At 53.0% G+C, this 14,876-nt stretch overlaps 1 protein-coding gene across 3 annotated transcripts in view; it reads right to left on the reverse strand.

Moving 5' to 3' along the window:
* Window positions 1-14,876, reverse strand: part of DCP1B (decapping mRNA 1B) — a 46,414-nt gene that overhangs the window by 2,474 nt on the left and 29,064 nt on the right. For all 3 annotated transcript variants that reach the window (XR_014295362.1, XM_082636570.1, XM_082636569.1), the window contains 5 exons: window positions 13,055-13,121; window positions 10,816-10,957; window positions 5,104-5,232; window positions 2,946-3,623; window positions 529-777 (listed from right to left, as the gene is read on the reverse strand). Coding sequence is in view for 2 of the 3 variants with exons in the window: in XM_082636570.1 (XP_082492696.1) it covers window positions 529-777; window positions 2,946-3,623; window positions 5,104-5,232; window positions 10,816-10,957; window positions 13,055-13,121 (1,265 nt within the window). In the remaining variant the exon portion in view is untranslated. The remainder of the gene's footprint in view (window positions 1-528; window positions 778-2,945; window positions 3,624-5,103; window positions 5,233-10,815; window positions 10,958-13,054; window positions 13,122-14,876) is intronic.

Raw genomic sequence — 14,876 nt, forward strand, 5'->3', positions numbered from 1 at the left:
CTCTGCTCTTGACTGGCTGGTGACCTCAGGCCAGTCCCTCAGCCTCGGCGTCCTGGTCCCTAACCCTGTGCCCGGCCCAGAGCTCCGTACAGTGTCCTCATCCTTATTACTTCATGGGGACACGAGGAAGCCACCCCAGCCTGTCCTCACTGGCAGGTTTGTGGTCGTCACAGCCACTCCTGCCGCCCCAGCTGCAGCCTCCCCGAGTAACGGCCTGGACGCTGCCGCGGGGAGGGCAGCCCTCCCCTCCGCACCCCTCTGGCTCCCGACAGCCCCATAGACCTGGGACCCTCCCAGGGGCGGCTTCACCTCCTCCTCTCTACCGGGTGGCACTTGAGGACTTAGCCCTCCAGATCACAACGCCCAGAGCCACGCTGAGTCTCTGAAACGCACCCAGAAGCGCTGGTCTCGGGGTGAGCTGCTGCAGCGCCCTCTTACCCTTGGGGAGCAGGAAGCGGGCACAGGCGCCAGCAGGGCAGCAGGCCACCGGGAAAGGCCGATGAGGGGTGGGGGGCGGCGCCTTCCTACCTGGATGTGGTGCAGCAGGGCCTCCTGGAGCTGTGGCTTGGTCAGGGCACTGCCCGGCGTCCTGGGGGGCTCCGGCGTCCGCAGGGGCAGGAGGGGGCCGCTTGGGGGGGCCGCTGGGTCCTGGCTTCCCGGGGGCAAGAGCCCGCTGCCCCTCTCTGGCGGTGGGGCCCAGGGGGGCTGCGCGAACACCAGTGGTGACATGAGCGGAGATGGGCCCACGGCGGGCGGGGCGCGCCGGGGCGAGAGCACCTGCGGGTGGGAAACGGGCCGACGGGCGGGCGGATGAGGGCGGCTCGCGCACAGGGCGGTGCAAAGAGCGCAGAGGACACAGCGGGTTCAGTGTTAACCGTCCAGGGCTGCGGGCGACGGGAGGCCAGCCTCCATCTGCATGCTCCTCCCTCCAGGGCACCGGCGGCCGGCGCCTGCTGTCCTGACTATGCTCCCCACGGCAGGCGAAGCTCGCGCTTTGAGCAGCACCTCCTATCTCCGGCTTCCTGTCATCGCCTGGGGACACACGCCAGGACCCCAGCCTTTCCACTGGGGCTGTCCGTCTGCGTCCCTGCCCGGCTGCGGCCCCGAGTTTCCGCCGTGAGGGACCCACTGGCTGCCGCCTGCCCCCTCGCCTGGTGCAGCGGGGCGGGCAGGCGGTGGGGTCACCGTCCACCCCACCTCCTGACTCTCCGTGCTCGGGTCTCGGGGGCAGCCCTGGGGCCACTCCTGCAGGCATGCAGGTGGCCCGTCCGTCTGGGCGGGTCTGTCCGCCTCTCTTGGCCAGCAGGCCTAAAACCAGGGGTCCCAATAGTGTTTCCAGTTGTGCAGGCGACATCTGACCCACCTGACGCTTACAGCCACCTCTCACTTGTCCCCAGCTCAGGTGAGAGGGAAGAGTGCTACTGTTAGCCTCCTGAGGCCCAGGGGCTCATGAGAACAGGCACAGGGCCAGCCGCGAGGAGCAGCTGTGGTTTCAGAAGCTCCCTGGGCATCGTCTTGGGCACAAAGCAGCCTGGAGGAAGGCGGGTGGTCTGCTTAACTGTCCCCGTGTGCCGTCGCAAGGAGCGGTGGCTTTGCGGGCAGTCAGAAGAGCACCGCGGCCCTGCACCCCGCAAGCACTAGAAGGGGACCTGCCTGCAGAGGCGGATGGCCAACGATTAGCCCCAATTTCCTAGGGTCCAATCTAAATCCGCAGGGGAAAAAGCAGGAGAAGGGGGGCAATGCGACAGTGAAGTGAGGATGAGGGCAGGGAACAGCCATGTCTCCAGAGCAGCAGGTACTCAGATCTGAGACTTCCATCAGTAACAGGCAAGAACACTCCGACCCACAGTCTCACATACACGAAGACTGTGCTCCACACGGATGGTCTTTGCTCCAAAAAGTTAGAGATTTCTGAGGCCCTGTCGTAAGCTACTTGCCAAAACACGACAGAGGGATCAACGTCATAAATAGGGAGAACTTCCTAATTTTTTTTTTTTTTTTTTGCTGTACGCGGGCCTCTCACTGCTGTGGCCTCTCCCGTTGCGGAGCACAGGCTCCGGACACACAGGCTCCGCGGCCATGGCTCGCGGGCCCAGCCGCTCCGCGGCATGTGGGATCTTCCGGGATCGGGGCACGAACCCGTGTCCCCTGCATCGGCAGGCGGACTCTCAACCACTGCGCCACCAGGGAAGCCCAGAACTTCCTAATTTTTAAACCCAATGCATTTTCAGTGAATTTGTACCAATCCAAATGGAAAAAAAAAAAAAAATCCATCAGATCTCCGGATGTTACCCACAGGCAGTGAAAAAACGGAAAAGCTTTCGGTTTTCTCCCTGTTCTAAGTTATCAGTGACCACAGAGGACCGTCTTCCCCGGGAGCACAGAACATTTCTGAGAATTACAACACTTCCCTCTCTGGCAACCGGCGTGTGTGTCGCGGGCAGGGAGGGAGCCGTCTGCCTCTCAGGACCCTCATTAAGCTACACCTGCTCAGACAGACAAGGAGGCTGCCCGTTCCGGGGTCAGGGGCCTGCTTTCCTGCCGGCCTCAAGTGCCCATGGGCTGCGGCGTCCGCAGGGGCGGGGCACGCAGTCAGTGCTCCTAAGCACGGCCTGGGTCATGAACATGCAATAACTTACTGTGGACCGAAATAACCAGACGAGGTCAGGGGTCTGGCATCCCCGGAATGATTTCAAATGATTTCAGACCCTAGGTTTGCGAGGTCAAAGATTTGGGTTTTTCCCACGGCCACGTCAAACCTCGTCGCTTGAAGGCTGAACTGTAGGAATGGAGCCTCTCTGAAGGGAGGAGCTCCCAGATTGCTGGGCCAAGGCCAGATTCCCTTCCAGGCAGGAGGCGAAGGCGGGACGCGATGCGCGGACCAGACGGGGCTGAGGCCCGCGTCCCCGCGCCCTGGCAGCACCTCCCGGCCGGCAGCCACCTACCTGAAGGAGGGGAGCCTGCTGCTCCGCGCTGGGGGTCTGGTCCCTCCAGGACTCCGGGGGGTTCCGTGCTCGGGCGCTCGGGGTGGCCACGGGGAACTTGGCCGCCAGGGCGGGGCGGCCGGGCGCCGGCCACTGCCGCTCCTGCTGCACCGCCTGGAGCTTCCACAGCAGCTCCCGCGGGGAGACCTCGCCGGGCCCCAGGGGCTGACGGCCGGGCCCAGGGCCGGGGGGTGCTGGCCTTGGGAGTGCCCGGGGCCCGGGCGTCTCGGCCGAGGTGGCTGGTGCCGGCGCCCCGGGGATGCTCTGGAGGTGGTCCGGCGGGTTCTGAGTCCTGGGGGCACCGTGCACGTGGCGGGACACCTCGGGGCCGCGGGGAGACCCTGGCCGGGCGGCGTCTCTACAGGGCCGGCTCTCGGGCAGCTCTGCCAGCGGCTGCAGGTCCGCGCTCCCGACCAGGAGCTTCTGAATGGCCGGACAGAGCTGCTTCTCGGCCGGGGGCGAGCGTCTCCGGGGTTCCTCGTAGGACAGGGAGCGGACGACCCCCTGCCGAATCGGGAGCTTCTCGTGCTGCTGCTGGCGGAGGGTCTTTGGAGGCCCCGCGGCTTCCTGACACGTAGCTTTGTCCTGCTTCCCGAAGAGAGCCGTCAAGGACAGGTGTTGGGGTTCAGGGTCTAAGGTCTGGAACAAATAACCACGTCTGAAAATGGGGCCACATGTAATTTGGTTATATGGGGGGCAGCGAAACATAACTTACCTACCCGATGATTTCTTCTATTTACAAAGAGTCAATTAGAAAGGATGAGGAAGCTTAGTGATAACAGACTCTACACATTGGGGACCTCCTTTTTAATGTCAAAAATGTTCACAGCCTTCTCCCTCCCACCCCCAAGACGGCTGTTGTATGATCAGTATCTGCTGATTGATAAACAGGCACATGATCCCTGCTGGGCCTGGGGTTCACAGGCTGGGGACCACTGTGGCACAAAGCTACAGACACTAAATTAAGGCAAATAATCTCTTCCACAGGAAGCCCATCTATCCCTGCAAAGTACAGGAAGACACCGAGGACACGTAGAAATGTGAGGATGTCAGAATTCCTGGCAGTATTCCACAGAATTATAGAAACTGAGGGCTGGAAAGGAACCTAACTCATTTAGTCTAACTTGATCCTTCCAGCTATGTAACAGTAGCGATAACAACCCGTCAGATGCATTAACACCCCAGTCCCTGCCCCCGCTGCGCCGCCGTGGCTGGTAACCAACCCGCTTCCTTCCCGCCCTGTGTCCTCTGGCGTCTCCCTGCTGCTTTCTCTCTTGCTGGGCTAAGAAAACATGAGATTCTCCTAAAGTCAACATATTCCGGTTTCTCTCTTAAAATAAAAAATGTCCATGAAAAGCAAACTTATAATAAAAGCTAAAAGATAATTAGAAATGACTTATTTTTTACAAAATTCAGTATAAGACTTGCATTAGCCAGTCTTTATGATTTTGGTGTCCATGTTCATTTTTTGAAATTGATTTAAACCAATTCCCTTTAAAAAAAACCTTTAGTGAGGAATGACCATAAGAACCGGAAGCAGCCACACTCAGTGATGGGACTTGCAGATAATGCTGGACTCTCCTGAAAAATATATGTGCTCACACAGAAACTGTTGTCATGCTTGTATCTTAGATGCAGAAACAATGACAAGCCATGGGGTCTAAAGGGGGATTTGACACCAGTCCTGAGACCAGGAATCCCATACACACACACAGCGCCTGGCCCCGGACCTGGCACCACGGGGGCGCGTGGGCTGTGGCTCCCTCAGGGGCCGTGGGACACCAGCTTTCCACCCCGGAAGAATACAGCCCGACGTGTAACGGTCCCGTCAGCTCTGACATGATATTAGGTTGCTGTCTTTTTAGAATACATTATCCTCTAAGGAGTTCAAGTCCACAAGGGATTAGCACAGAGTAAGGGAAATGCCAAAAGGAAAAACTGCAACCCCTTTCTAGGAAGAGTAAATTATTAATAATGACAAAATCTCTACTTTGAAATCTCTCTTTCCTGGATTGACCTTAGGGGACCTGCAGAGCATCGGCCCCGCCCTGACCGCACTCCGGGCCAAGGTCCCTCAGGAGCCCCACAGAGGCCCGGGGGAGAGCAGAGGGCTGTGCACCTGGCCGGGCCGAGGGCCACGCTGCTGCCGGCTCCCACTGGGCTTCACCGGAATCGGCTTGATGAGGTTGGGGTTGTCGTAGATGGCGGACGAGCTGCTGATCTGTTTGGGCTCAGGACGGGCTTTACACTGAAATGGAAAGAAGAACCTCATTTTTGGTGTAAAAGAAGCTTTAATCTTTTAAAAAGAATGCATCTTCTTGCTGTTTATTTTATCTAGTTGGTACTTAAAAAAAAATAGATCTCCATGTACAAAGGAAAATCCCTTACTCTCCTCTGATATAAGCTACGTTTGAGTGTAAGTCAAATTCAGGTCGAATTTTTCTTAGTTTGCGCAATTCCGTGCCCTAAAGTATTAGGTCGGCTTGCAGGACCTGGAGGCCCTGAGATGCCTGGATGCCTGAAAGGCCACGGGTCGCTGGAAGCAGCCGCAGTCTCCCGCTTGCCCTTCTGGGATAAACGGAGGAGGAAGCGCCCCCTCGGTGCCTCGTCGGGGCCGCGGGAGGGTTCTGCGCGCGGCTGACAGTTGACTGAAGGCTGCAGCACTGCGTCCTCACAGCAACCAGCCCTTTTTAGTCGACAAACCAAAAAGTCAAGCCGACCCAAACCGTTGATTTAAAAATTACTAACATCATCTTTATTTAACAAATGGCTTTTTGCACAAACAGAGTAATTCAAATCCCAGCATTCGGAGCCGCTCGCTACAAATTAGAATTTCACAGAGAAAGAGATGAGAGACAAGCCTCATCCTTTCAAACCCTGAGTCATTATCACACATTAATCTAACCAACCATGCGATCACTCACACAGTAGGATTTGTAACAGAGAGGGCACAGCAGTGATGTCTGGGTTTCCCTTGTTGAAACACCAAATAAAACTCACTGTAAAACGCGGCCTTCTGCACTGTGGACTCCGCGGCATTGTTAGTTTCAGCTGCACAGTTGCACCCTCGGGCCAGGACACACCTCACCGTCCTGAGGTGGAGTGGCTGCAAATGCAACCTTGTCCCTGGGGTCCCACGGTTCCCGGTGTGCTTTATGGCTATTGGCTGTATTTTCTGCTCAAGGGTGTAGGCGCCTGGGGCTGATCACCACCACGCTCACTTAGGTTTGTAAAGTTAACTGCACAAAGGACTAATTATTTTCGGCCAATAATTTGTATATTTGGCACTAGTCTTGAATGGCACGTGAAATCACTTTATGAGTCATCAAATATCATTTCTAATTCTTCTTAGTTGAATGATGGCTGCAGGACCCACTGGCCTGGATTCTAAGGTGTGGATCACCAACGCCAGACAAGAGTGTAGCCTCATATGGTCACTGATAAAATGTTGGCGTGAAAAGCCTTTACTGCCGGCTGGCCGCGCAGAGAAAGTGGCCACTCGGCTCACTTCCGCGAGCGGCCCTGTCTGTGTGCAGGGACCCTGGGTCGCAAACTGCTTCACTGTGTACCCGCTCACGTGGGCCGCAGACAGCTCCCTCCGAGGAAAGTGGCCAGAAGCTGCTTTCTGTGTCACTAGGACGGGCGACCTACCAATGAGGCTTCACTGTCATGTAAAAAGTGCCCAGAACGAAACACCACTGATCTCAACAGTCTGCAGCTCATTTTCCACTTGTTTAAGTTTCTATGCGTCTCTCGACCCAAACACTTTAAACTACTTGGGAAAACATGCAGAGTTGGAGAAAGAATAATGGATTCTTGACACAGTACCCAGGGTCTTAACAACAATGTCACATGAGCCCGTTTTATCACACAAACACGTGTGTCCACGAGGGGAGAAGAGTCTGGGGGAAAATAGACTAGAAGTGCTAAAAGTAGACATCTTTGAGTGGTAGGATTATGGGTAGTTTTCTTTCCTTTCTTTTTTTTTTTTTCGCGGTGCACGGGCCTCTCACTGTTGTGGCCTCTCCCGTTGCGGAGCACAGGCTCCGGACGCGCAGGCTCAGCGGCCATGGCTCACGGGCCCAGCCGCTCCGCGGCACGTGGGATCTTCCCGGACCGGGGCACGAACCCGTGTCCCCTGCATCGGCAGGCGGACTCTCAACCACTGCGCCACCAGGGAAGCCCAAGAGATTTATTTTTATTTATTTATTTATTTATTTTTTGCGGTATGCAGGCCTCTCACTGTTGGGGCCTCTCCCGTTGCGGAGCACAAGCTCCGGACGTGCAGGCTCAGCGGCCATGGCTCACGGGCCCAGCCGCTCCGCGGCACGTGGGTTCCTGGACCGGCGCACGAACCTGTGTCCCCCGCATCGGCAGGCGGACTCTCAACCACTGCGCCACCAGGGAAGCCCTATTTTCTTTCTTATAGTCTTGAATTTTCTCAGTGAACATCAAAAGACACAGTAATTTCTTTAATTTCATAAATAAGTCAGAACCATAGCTAGAGGACAACTATTCATTCTCGCCTTAGGCCACAAAACACAAAATAGTCTTAAATACAAAACAGTCCCCTTATTCTTTTCTTTTTCTTTCTGCAGTATCGTTGACTTGCAATGTTGTGTTAGCTTTAGGTGTACAGCAGTGATTCAGTCACACATGTATAAACGTATTCTTCAAAACAGTCCACTTCTGAAGGCTCAGCACGTGGCCCCGCGGCCCAAGACCGCTCTGGCCCGGCTGCTGCCCCCGCTCACCTGCGCCCCAGCCCCGAGCCTAACCGGGAGGGGGAAGCTCAAAGTCACAGCACTGCGACTTCACAGCAGATTCACAGAAAGTTGTTTCTTCGGGGAGAAAACATAAAATACCGGCCCAAACAAGGTTTTTAAACTACTTTATTAACTTTGCGTAAAAAGTTGTGTCTGGTGTCACCAGGCTTCACTTTACCAGTATCATCTTCCTCCAGCTCAGAATGCCTCCTCCTCTTAGTTTTTGGAATTTTCACACATTTACGCGGTTTAGAGTTGGAGAGGCCCTCAGAGGTCATTCAGGTGAATATGCATCCAGAGCAGTGAAGTTCTTCTGTAGATGCCTGGTATTCATCATTCTGTCTTTTCTTGAAAACCTCCGCTAACAGGAAATCCACTTCCTCACAGCAAGAATCCTCAGGAAAGACTGTGTTTCCATGTCCCTCTCCTGCACCTGGGGCCAGGTCCACTCCTGATCCCCACATTGTCTGGCACGTCCGTACGTGTTGGGAGAGCAGATACACAGCATAAGGCAAGGATAAAGCAGGGCTTCCTCGCACAAGGGGACTCCTCGGGGGCAAATACACCCGGTGGGCAGATCAGAAAGCACACGAGGGACAAGGAACACGGGAAGTAAGCCTTCAGAGACGTCACCTGTTGCCAGGTAAGTAAGGGAGGGGAGGGCCAGCCTGAGGAGAGGCGGGAAGGCACCTTCAGGAAGCAGCACTGTCACTCCGTTTGGGAGGAATTCCCAACGTCTGCAGGGGCAGCGGGAGCCCAAGGCAGCGAGGCTGGAAGGGTCACCCGAGACCGTGTGGCAGGGCGCTCGGAGGGGCCCCGGGTTTACACTCCGGGTGGTGGGAAACCGAGAAGGATGTGGACCAGGGGTCACTGGACCGTGCAGGTGCTTCTGGACGCGATGTGACGTTACCTGGCCTGTGACTGCAGAAGGAAGAGCTTCTTCTGTTATTTATCACACAGTTGGAGCGATGAACATTATGCATATGACGTGTATTTGCATGTATGGAAAAGCAGAGTCTGCACACTGATTAGACCTCTGTCTTCCCTTCACGTCAACACTGTCACAGCCGAATAGAACGTTGTTTCGACCTCAACAAGCTTATGTGCAGCAGGAGAGGTTGCTGTGGGTGTAACAAATGAGCAAGAACAAAATACATTCCAAAGAGTAACACACTGGTGAGTGCAGTGGAAGGGACAATCAATTTGAATGAAGAGATCTGGGAAGACTCCACGTAAGAAGTGGCATGTTTCCTGGGCCTCGAAGGAGATGTAGATTCTGAAGGGCAAACAAAATAGGGAAACACTGCAAGTTGTGGGTACAGTACAAAGTGATGGCCTGAGGCCAGTCCCCAGCACCGGGCACTGGTACGTCTGAGTGTGCGTGAGCTCTGCGTTCAGAGGCTCGGGGAGCAGGGCATCACCCGCTCCCGCCCCCGGGCCTGGAGACAGAGGCTCAGCGGCCCCGCAGGGCCCCCTGTTGCAGGGGGTGCCTCGGGACGGGCGGGCAGGAAGCAGGACCGAGGGCAGAACCAAGGCTGCAGCCTTCGCCGGGGTCTCTGCACTTCAGGACTGGCGTGTCTGAATCATTTCAGGGGCTCCGGATGACAGGAGTGGCCCTGATAGGACCGGGGCGGAGGACTTTCACCCCGGGGTAGGCGGGCAGACAGGGCTGGGTCTCCCGGTCACAGGCACCCTCCTGGCTAGGCCTCTGGTATCTCCGAGAATTGGCTGGCTGGGGAGGGACAGTCTCTCCCCAGCCAGACTTTCAACAAGTCAAAACATCATAAAATAGAAACAATACAGTGTGTGTGTTTGCATATGTGTCTGTGTGTTGGGAGGAGGGAGGGAGAAGAAAGAAAATAGTTTTTCTTCAGCGTTTGCATTTCTTATCTATACCGGCCACTGTTATTGCCGGCATCACAGAACCTAAGCTCCTCGAGGGCAAAAATGGCACCTTTAAGATGAATCTTCACTGTCCCTGACATAGTACAGTTAGTAAAGTATAATTAAGTCACTGGGACATTTTTTCACGGCTGTTGAAGAATCAAACAAAATAAAAAGCGGATCCAGAGCTTGCTGTTACTGGCCGAAGCTGGGGAGAAAGCACCTGGGTCCGGGCCGTGACAGGGCGGGTGGGTGAAACCGCGCTTTGTTCACATTCGTTCAACAAGCCCTCGGGCGGGCAGCGCTGACCACCTTCGGGACTCGCACAGAGATGCCTGCGGGGGTGTCTGTCTCCAGTAGTGCGGCCTCTGGCCCCGCCTCCAAGGCACATGCAGAAGCCTGGCAGGGTGTCCCCGAGGAACCCACGCCGCACACGGCCTTTCTGACTGCTTCCTGGTGTCATTTAACTTGTTTTCTACCTGCCCTGTTCCCCTCCCCTGTCATTTTCTGTTAGCGCTCAAGACTTAGGCTCAGGAACACTTCCAGGCGTGCCGCGTACTCGACGTTCAGCCGCGGTGCGCGGCCGCCCGACCCGCCCGTGGTCAGGTTTCCGTCCGCCTTTCTCACAGCACGAGCATTACGGATGACCCGTGCCTGACTCAGTTACTCCACCAGGGCCTTAGGCTCTGTCATTCCGTCCACATTTAACAGCTGGAGCTCTGTGGTGGAGAAGGCCTTTCCCGCATCAACCTGGATTATCCGGTGCCCCTGGCCAGGCAGGATAAATGCTTAATTCTTTCCACCGACCGCCGATTTTCAGAGGAAGGGGGTTGGATGTCCTTCCTACTGCTAGTGCCCTAGTACCACCAAGGAGAGCCATGATTATTCCACACAGGTTGTGCTCATTTCTTGTTAATTTTATCCCAAAGAATTTTATATTAATTTGTTGCTACTGTCAATGGGGTCTTCTTATTGGAGGCTATTTGTATATACGAAGGTTACTGATTTCCCGGGCTGCCTTTGAATCCACTTAAAGGCAAACAGTCTACAGCCTACTAAAAACCAATAAAGATTGTATTTCTCCTGCACTTTTGTCTGACGGAAGGCACGGCACCAAGTCTGTCTCAGGGCGCAGGTCCCCACGCGGAGTTTAAGTCTGCATCGCAGGAGACAAGACTCACCTTTGCGTATTCGTCTCTGGCCTTGGTGAGCATCCGTAAGATGTCCACCTCCTTGCGCTCTCCCGAGCCGAGGCCCACGGGGGACGCTCCCACTGCCACCCCCGCTCCATGGTGCGCTTTCAACTGTTCGTACTGAGTGAGGCTAGAAAATAGGAAGGGAAATCCACACCAGAAAAGCCAACTCAACACAACCGGTTTTTGAAACCATCCAGTTCTCACCCAGTTGTTTTTATCTTGTTTTAATCACGTTAGAAATAAGACTGCTGGAACTGAAAGAAGAAAAATGGGAGTTGAGGTCCTGAGTACACTGACCACACGTACACCTCTGGAGTGGGGAGGGCCACCCTCGCCCGGGCCTGTTTTGTACAGAAAGTTAATGACGCATGGCCTGTGGCAGCTGTCACACAGCCAGGGCAGGGCTGAGCAGCTGGGGTGGAGACCGGTCGGCCTTGCAAGGCCCAAAGTATTCACTACTGGTCTTTCTCAGAAGACGTTTGCCAACTCCACACTGAGGGCAGTAGAAAGGAGTCGTGTGTTGCTGAGGAAACCCAATTTAGGGTTCTCAAACCCTGGGCAAACCGCACGGCAAATCGGGCATCTGCCCCTGGTTCCAAAGGGCCTTGAAGGCAAAGCGTGGCTGATTCCAGCCCCTCGAGTCCTGTGGTTTAGAAACACAGCGAAGATCCCACCCCAGGAGAGGGGTACGAAAACACAGCAGTGAGCAGCACCTTCTGCTTTCCTGAACACAGCACAGAAGGGAGGCCAGGTCGCTCCTCCGTGCTACAGCGTGGCTGAGAGGAGTACCGCTCCCTGTGTGGGCTCTGACTGCAGTTCACGCTCCTTCATCACTGCCGCGACGTTTACGGGGAAGGAGACCCGAGGGCTCAATGAGAGGTTCAGTTCTAAGTGAGGACAGGCAGGGAATCCACACACATTGGTGGCTTGTCGCTCACCAGTGATCAGTTCCCAGCCCCAGCTGTGAAGGAATCACCGGGGAATCTGACAATCTTTACGCGGCCTCTTGGCTGGGCAACAGGGTGTTTTTTAATCTGCATGAGATCCTGCTATTATCATCCACTGCACAGTTTACAATAACATGGGTGTTCTAGGAACTCGCTGTTATGGTGGTAAATACTAGTGTGAACACACTTAATCACCACCTGCAGCTTGAGCCGCTTACCTAAACTTGGCTCTCACAAGCTAGGCTTTTCAGAAATCAATCTTATTTATAAAAAAGTACTCCCCACATTCCATATTTTGGGGTCACTTTTTAGCCATTTCCTTGACCCGGGATTTAAAATTGAAAAGTGGTTCTTTTGCAGACGGAGCTGCTCTGTCGAATCTGCGCTGGTGGCAGCCAGACCCTGTGTTCGGCCGAGTCCAGTCCTGGGTCAGATCCAGCACGTGCAGGAAACTCATTTCCTTCTGAGGCTGTAAACCATCTGCATAAATGCAGGGAAATAACTGCCTCCCAGTGAGCAGGCCTGGGGCTCAAGAACCGGTGAAAGGGGTTGATGGATCCCAGAGGAGACAGGATGCTGACCCGGGCCTCCTCTCAGGGTCCTCAGGGGAGCAAGAGCGGGACAGGCAGACAGTCATTTCAGTTTCCCCCAGTGCAGACTGGGATGAATCACAAGACCTCGTGAGATTAACAAAAAAAGAGACTAGTGACGAGAGAGAGACAGAGAGACAGAGAGAGGGGCTGTCTACTGCTCACTAAATTAGTGTTAGCTCAGATACTCCCAAAGGAACTGAAAATACAGACTCTCTGAAACCCTCGCAGGGTCAGAAGGGAGGGAGGTCTGAACCCCACGGGCAGACTTCAGGGCGGGAAGGACGTGTGCACCCCAGAGAATCTGGGGCAGCCTTTTAGAAGGGCTCTGAATGTTCCCTTCACTGAGATACACCGATAACTTTTCAAGGGAAAAAGCTGCTAATTTACAAAGGAGGATAATGTTAAGGTAAACTGCCATCTGGAAAAATTCATATTATAGATTCTTCACACATGCAGAAAAAAAATGAGGGGAACCCTTCTGCATAATAAATCTTACCTAGTGGAAATGTAAAACATGGTCATTTATGTTTATTTTTCATTTATTAAGTAATAGTGAATGTGTTCCTAACCACGGTGAAAAGGACTGCTGTCAGAGACGTGCTCTGTTTAGATTACAGTGTAGCTACGTACCCTTAGAAATACAAAGCACCAGGTCCTGACAGATACTCAGCCCGCAGCACTTACTTTTTCATAAGCTCTGCAATTCTTTGGCATTCTTCCTTGTCGTAAAACCAAATTCCATAAATGGACACTGCAAAAAACACATCAAACCAATTATGAGCATCTTCAAAACTACAAAATGGAAAGAAATTCACTTTCTATCTTGAGGGAAATACATACTTCTTGGATAACTGAAACCAGTCATTGGAGTTCAAGCTTGAAAACCTCGCACTGGGGCTTTTTAGGCCCACAGAGAACACACACGTGCACACACACACACGTACACACAGACACACACTGAAGTATGTTGTCCTTAAAAATACAGCACCTGAACACAACAGGCACGTGGAGAATGCTTCTTAAATGGATGAACAGACTGAAAACGAGCCTCGACTCTTAAGCTCCAGCTCTGAAACATCACTGCAGCCAGAGGCCCGGCACACACTCACACACACTCCGTCTTCTTTGTTAAGTATCGGAAACCTGAAGCACAAATTAGGCCTGGAAGCCTCCCTCCCTTCCCCTTCTCCCAGGAAGGTGTTAGTAACTGAAAGATTGGCTTTGAAAGCCCTAAGTGAGGTCACGGTGCAGGAAAAACAAAATTCAGTGATAAATCTCTGACTCCAAAGTGTCTGCACGTAATATTTACAACTGTTGAACGATGAGGTACAACTCTGACTGAATGATTTAGTAGTGAAAGAACAATGTGGCATAATATAGCTGCTATTGATTCATTTAACAATTTTCAAACAAATTGTATACCTTAATACGTGCCTGTCTAGGTCATTTTTATAGCAAAGGCTAAACAGGTCCAAAATACATTTATAACTATCTAGTTGAGGATCTGGTGGTATTAATCATATAAATAATACACTAACTATATATACATGTTAAAAAAAACTTCACTGAAATAGCTGCCATGTTATGGTAGGGTGATGAAAACCAACACATTTTTTAAAGAAATTATTTTAAAATTTTAAACTTACAAAATATTTAATTATATGAATATAATTTGGTCATTAAAACAGCTGTGATATTTTGACAACTTTTGCCCCCACTCACCTGACCAATGACTCGGTGGGCGTTTCTGCTTCTTGTTAGTCAAGATTCAGAAATCAAAGGGTACAGGAGATGTCGTTTTAGTGCTGTGTTAAGGAGATGTCTTTAAAAGGACCCTATAAATTTGAACTGTCAACTTGCCAAAAGGTGGCAATGGCGTCAACTTCTTGTGTGATTCGTGCACCAGGAAACTTTATCTTACCTGCGTGTGCAAGGGGGGGGCAGTTTTTTCTTGATGGAACCATTGTGTCCTCTTAGAAATACACACACATACTCCTCTTTGATACATGGATACTCTGGAAAAAAGAACGTCTGGGTTCTAAAGCCTATGCGCTGAGAGCCTTAATATCAAAAAGAAATTCTTTCATCTCAAGATCATTAAGCGAGTCTCTGAGAACTTGATTCCAGGCTGTTCCCGGTCCATCAACCCTAATCCCCAGCGCCAGCTGCCCCAACAGCTTCCCACACGCCAACCCACCTGCTCTCTGCTCCCCTGAGCGAGAGTGGATCGGATCACCGACATTCAGCGACTAAAAAATCCGAAGACGTTGTATGTTTTGGAGGCTGTAATCCTCGTTACAAAACCAGGATCCTGCTCTATTCCTTGGTTAGAGTGAAAACTTCCTTTCCTTGGAGATGGAACTTTCCAAAACTATCAAAGCAGGAAAGAGGTAACAGGGGAGAGAAACACACAACTAAGAAATTCGAAGCCCAGTAGCAGGGGGAGAACAGCCATTTGTGTCTCTTCAGTAGAACATATAAGTAGAAATATTTTGGGTGCCATTTT

The sequence above is a fragment of the Mesoplodon mirus genome (assembly GCF_964341445.2).
Source record: "Mesoplodon mirus genome assembly, chromosome: 11".
Lineage (NCBI taxonomy): Eukaryota > Metazoa > Chordata > Mammalia > Artiodactyla > Ziphiidae > Mesoplodon > Mesoplodon mirus.